A 5,486-nucleotide genomic window follows, 5' to 3' on the forward strand; every position below is an offset into this window, starting at 1 on the left:
TGGGAAGGCAGCAAGGGCAGGCGAGATTCTTGAGCCAGACTTAATCACAGTTACGATGGAGTAAACTTAGGGTAATCACTGGAGCAAAAGAAATTGCAGTGGTTTAAAGAAGTGTAAGAAGAGATTTGTGGTCCTAACGCTGTGGTAAACGAGATAAAAGGCGTGAAAGTCCATATGCTGATACTGGAGGTTCGCACCAGGAGCCACAATCCTCCCAAGCCCCTGAATCGCAGTAGGGGAATATTATTTCTCCTTTTGTTCAAGGATAGGGCAGGAAACGGCTTTAAACAGCTTGTTATTAATGCAAAGTAATTACTGGGAACTTAAGTGCTTAGTGCAACCTGCAAAATGAAAATGGAAGATGATTTGCTTCCCTCTCCGCACTGTCCCCTGGTCAGAAGCCGAAGCCACCCGGTCTGCAGGCGCTGGTCCGATGGGGGACATCAGCCAGCCCCGCGGCCAGCGTGGCGCTGGGCAGCCAGGGGCCTCTCCAGCAAAATTTTAGGCAGAAGTGAAACGCGAGGGGGAAGCTCAGCACCAAGAATGCGAACTGAGATTTTGCTCCTTGCAAACTCTAGGAGTCATTTTTATTTTTCGTAAATCAGCTAGGGTAGCCCCCATCCATGGAAAGCTGTTATGGGGTAGGTTTTATTTGCATTTTTATTTTCAGTTAGGCTCAGTTCATCTGCGATATAACTGTGAGCAGCTGTGACCGTGCAGCGGCCATAAAGATAAAAGGCCTGATTTTAATTTGAACTCTGGTAAAGCACCCATTAAACAGGCAAAATGTTAATTAAAAAAAAAAAAAAAGAGAGAAAGAATATAGCAGACTTTTATGGGCACTCTTTTTCTGTCGTAAATTAACATTGCAGACTTTCAAACAGATGTCTTAAATACACATTGTTATTAACATGAAAATGTGGTATTACATAAATTAAAATCAGGTCCAGAGGTGTTCGGGGAGACCTTTTCTCATAACATTTCCTAATTGAAAAGGCCGAGCTCTGGGCGCACGGGGAGAGTTCTCCCACGTGTTGGGGCTGCAGCTGATGCAAGGCTCAGCGGCACTTCTATTTACCTAATGGTGCCCGTGTGAGAAAGCGAGCGCCTTCATTATTTGCAGTATTTTCTAGCGAGGTGAGGGAGAGAGGGCTATTGTTTACGGTGTACTTAGCACCCCGCCTTGTGACCTGCTGCTAACTTCCTTCATGCCTGTACTGTGACTGCATAAAAAAAATTGCAATGAGAATTTATCGGCCTAGGTATGAAATGTATTTGTGTTTGGGGGTGAGACATTTTGAGAGTCTTAATTTGCCAGGAGGCAGCAGAGTTGTGCAATCGGAGTAAGACATAAGAGAATATATAGAATGGATTAATTTTCAATTTCACATTCTGTGAGTGAAAGCTCTTTGCTGGCGCACGCCGACAGCCAAGCCGTGCAGTGGAGACGTGCAGGAGATAGTGTGGATCCAGGATGCTGACAGTAACTTTCCTGAGCAGATCCCAAGATCTTTGCTGTTGGGCTGTCAACCCCTGTCTTGACACCAGTAATGATTTCCATTCTGGGAACTTCTTTAGGACAGCTGGGCTACGGTTTGGGCAGACCGTGTAGCAGATGAAACTTGAAGACTGCAAGGCTTTCCAAAATGTCATGTTTTAATGTTAACAGATGTAGGTGTCTATATTAGCTTCCTTATCACGGAGAACAGGGAGACTACTAAGGAGCATTCACCCTCTTTCAAACACTTCTGTCCTTCCAGAATGCAGGTCGGACCAGTACGGCCCCGACTGCTCCCTGCGATGCCAGTGTGCCAGTAAATCCCAGTGCAATCCGTACAACGGGAACTGCGTGTGCCCAGCCACGTGGATGGGACCAACCTGCAAAGAAGGTAACATAAGCTGGAGATGTGCAGCCTTTCTTACTAGAAGAAATCACACAGAATTCACAGAATGGTTAGGGTTGGAAGGGACCTTTGGAGATCATCTAGTCCAACCCCCCTGCCAGAGCATTGGTGGTGGTCAGTAGACCATTTGGACAGGAGTATCAACCCACCGCGCAAACATGGTGCTCAGCAGCAGCCACCACAGTTTCTGTGTCGGGCTGTGTGAGGCAAAAGGCGTTCTGCATTTCCATCTCTGGTGAAAAACTCAGAGCCTGTGGTAGCAGCAGCTTTGCTTGGAAGGGTTGTGCTGGTGTGTGCTGTCCCCTTAAGGGTCCAGGCGCCAGATGGTGCAAATGCCAGCAGACACTGCAAATGCCAGGAGTCGTTCCAGGTGGTTGTGAGGTCTTGGCCAAGCTGAACTGACTCAGTGCGCTGGTTTCCCCTCAGAGCGGGCTGCGAAGCGGAGATCTTGCACAACCTGCTTATGGATTCCCGAGGTTGCCTCCAGCACAGCTGTGCCGGAGAGCTATACACTCTTCCATGCCTGCCAGTAGGAAATCTTGCCCTGAAACAGTTGATATCCACAGCTTCTGTAAGATGAATAAGGAGGTTTATTTGCTGTGCATGCCAGTGCGTTCGCTTACTTTTTGTAGAGGTGTCAGGTTTTGAAGAGCATGGTGAGATGTGGTAGGCCAGATAAGTAGATAAAACATTGGAAAACAGATTTGGATTGATTTGTGAGTGTGCTAAAGCCCTCATTGCACTGCCACAAAAGGGTTTGGGGTTTTGTTGTGGTTTTTTTTTTTTTTCATTTAGATAATTTCTCTTCTTCATGAGATAGAGTACTGAGTGAAAATTTCCTCCCAGCTGTAGTCTAATCACAACCGGCTTGATGGTGATACCGTACCATTCTTCATTTAGTTTAGGAAACACTTTGGGAACCTTTCATTTGAGAGATGTTTTATTGTTTTGCCTGCTCTCTGCCTCTGTGAGGAGGCCAGTGTAACTCAGTCTTCTACCTTCTTTTGAAGAGTACCATTTATTGAATTATTTGAGTGTAAATTGTATAATCTATACAATATTTCAGTATTATGTTATATAGACCTGAAACTGTGTTTCTACTTAATTCTCTAGGTGGCCCTCCAAAACTTCCTTTTTATGAAGAACAAACTCAAGAAAGAGGGAATATTTTTCCAAGAGCTCTACAACAGTAACATTTGGACTAATAAATGAACTGTTTTATATGCACAGACGGTATTTGAATTTGGATATGAAAACAGCTATTCAATTCAGCTTGAATTGTACTGAAGTATTCACACTTCTTATGGAAGACTACAGAGGCCATTTAGTAGCTGGATCCTTTTAAAAAGTTGAATCTGTTTCATGTATTTATTCCTAGCCTCTTACCCTTCCATTAATCTGCTCTGGACATTCTTTCTGATATATAATATAACCCATTGTTTGAAAGCTTGGAATTGCTTTTAGTAAGAGCAGCTCCAAAGGGTATCAGGATAAGCAGTATGTAACATATCAACTTGCGGTGAGCCATACCACGTGTAAGTGACTTTCTAAACCCGCTTGAAAACCAGCGTGAAGTTTAAGGAGTGTTTCATGGATTATGAAGCCAATATGGATCCACTGCAAAAATCACATTGCACGGAAACTAGTGGGATTCACCAAATTAATTCCTCTTTGAATAATATCATGTGTTCTAGAAAAGCATCCAATCTAATTTTAAACTTGCAACTGAAGAAGAATCCACTGCAGTCCTCAATAAGTTGTTAATTAATTTAAGAATATGTACCACATCTCTAGTGTGGATTGACTGATTGGAAGGTCTCCATCTATGTCTTGCTACGCCTGAATGTCTTCCAAAGAGCAGGATGTTGACTGTCAGGCTCTCCTGCCTTTCTGCGTTCTCCCATCTTGCCAGTGGAGTTTCTCAGTGGTTTGTCAAGTCAAACCGTGCACCAGGTTTCATGAAACAGCACCTTCTAAGGCAGAAAAGAGTTTTATCTTGCATAGAGAAAGCAGAGAGTTAGCAAGGATAGATGCTTAAAGATAATCTCTGTTCTTTATATGAGGGATTATAATGTGCCTTTACTACACAGTAGTTTGATTAAGTCAGCTTTAAAAAGTCCTGACACCATTCAACAACTGCTGTTGGTCACTTAATAGAACAAAGACATTTTGGTGCTATTTTGTCTGTTTAGACAGGTTGTTCTTTAGTATAGGACTAAGTAATTATAAAGAAATACTGTCCTGTATTTTAATATTCTGAATTAACCAGACTAAAAGATTTCACGAGTGCCTCTTTATACCTCTCTTTAGGTTAGGAGTTACAAAAGGTATGTAGTAACCTCTTGAGTCTGACTGTATCAAAAGTGCACTTATTAAAGGGCATCAGGACCATGGGCTCGGTGACATGGCAGTACAGGCAGTTCCAAGTCTTGTGGTCACGCTACCATTCATACACCATAACAAATTGCAACCCTGCACGAGAAGATTTTTGTCTTAGAAGAGACAAAGTGACAATAATTGGTGCTAACTTTTGATTTTTAAAGATGGTGTTTGTTGTTATGGTTGGATAATGAGTAGGTGAAGTAACAGTTTTACCCCATGGTCCCGTGGTTCACCTCAGGTCTTAAACACATCTGCAGTCATTAAGTGCACATGCAACGCTTGCGCACCTGGGGGTTTAATTCAAACTGTGATCTGTCGGAAGCAATACAGGTTTAGTAGGTATTTTTCAAGCTTCACGGAAGTCTTACTGTTCATCACTTCATAGGTATTGAAAGTCATCCTAAACACAGTAAAGATGTTCTTGAATGTGTCAAAATTAATTAAGCAACTGTGCTTTGAGCCAGAAAATCACAGGGGCTGATGCTGCCCCTTGTCATTTCTTCTTTGAGCTCTATGAATGTCGCTGGAAAGTTTATTCAATGTAAATGTGACAAAATTGTTGTTGTACCAAAACTAGTCAGAAGTGTGTGGCTCTCAGCAGTGCTTTACTATCAGCTGTGACATTTTAAATGTTCTTTTGGAGATGTGATGGCCTGGGTCTGATTCTACAATTATGTGAATCTGGGGCAATTTCACTGAACTGGAGCTAATAAGGTAAATCTTATCGGAAACCTTAGCACCTGCTGGAGAGGAGCGATCCAAGTTACGCAATTGGCATATTTTGATCTTAACTATGTATTTACTGCAGAGCCAATTGCAACAGTAATGCAAGCTAGCTTTAAACTTAAATGGGGTTGCTCAGAGATTCATCCACTTGAGGCCCAAACATCTCCAAGATTGGAGATCCCGTCACCTCTTTAAGTCACTGTCCCAGTGAAAATTTCATGCTTAATTTTTTTTTTTCCTAGTTTCTGATCAGAATTTCATAAGTTTCAACTTTGGTCTGCTGCTTCTCATCCTTTCAGTGTGCGTCTCTGAGAAATGTTTGGCTTCATCTCATCTAGAGCCCCCGTGGGGTAGACAGCAGTAATACCTCCCCTTGGTCTTCTCTTCTGAAGACAGAACAAACCCTGTGCTCCCTCAGACCCAGCTGTATCAGCCCCAGTTACTTCGGTGACCCTCCACTGGCCCCATTCCAGT

The 5,486-nt window shown here is 43.0% G+C and overlaps 1 protein-coding gene across 1 annotated transcript in view; it reads left to right on the forward strand.

The window, feature by feature from the left end:
* Nucleotides 1-3,097, forward strand: part of LOC104285974 (multiple epidermal growth factor-like domains protein 6) — a 208,857-nt gene extending 205,760 nt beyond the window's left edge. The window contains 3 exon segments of the mRNA XM_009884502.1: nucleotides 1,549-1,712; nucleotides 1,715-1,889; nucleotides 3,018-3,097. Coding sequence (XP_009882804.1) covers nucleotides 1,549-1,712; nucleotides 1,715-1,889; nucleotides 3,018-3,097 — 419 coding nt within the window.
* The last annotated feature ends 2,389 nt before the right edge of the window (nucleotides 3,098-5,486 follow it).

This window comes from Charadrius vociferus, unplaced genomic scaffold (assembly GCF_000708025.1).
Source record: "Charadrius vociferus isolate BGI_N301 unplaced genomic scaffold, ASM70802v2 scaffold104, whole genome shotgun sequence".
Classification (NCBI taxonomy): Eukaryota; Metazoa; Chordata; class Aves; order Charadriiformes; family Charadriidae; genus Charadrius; species Charadrius vociferus.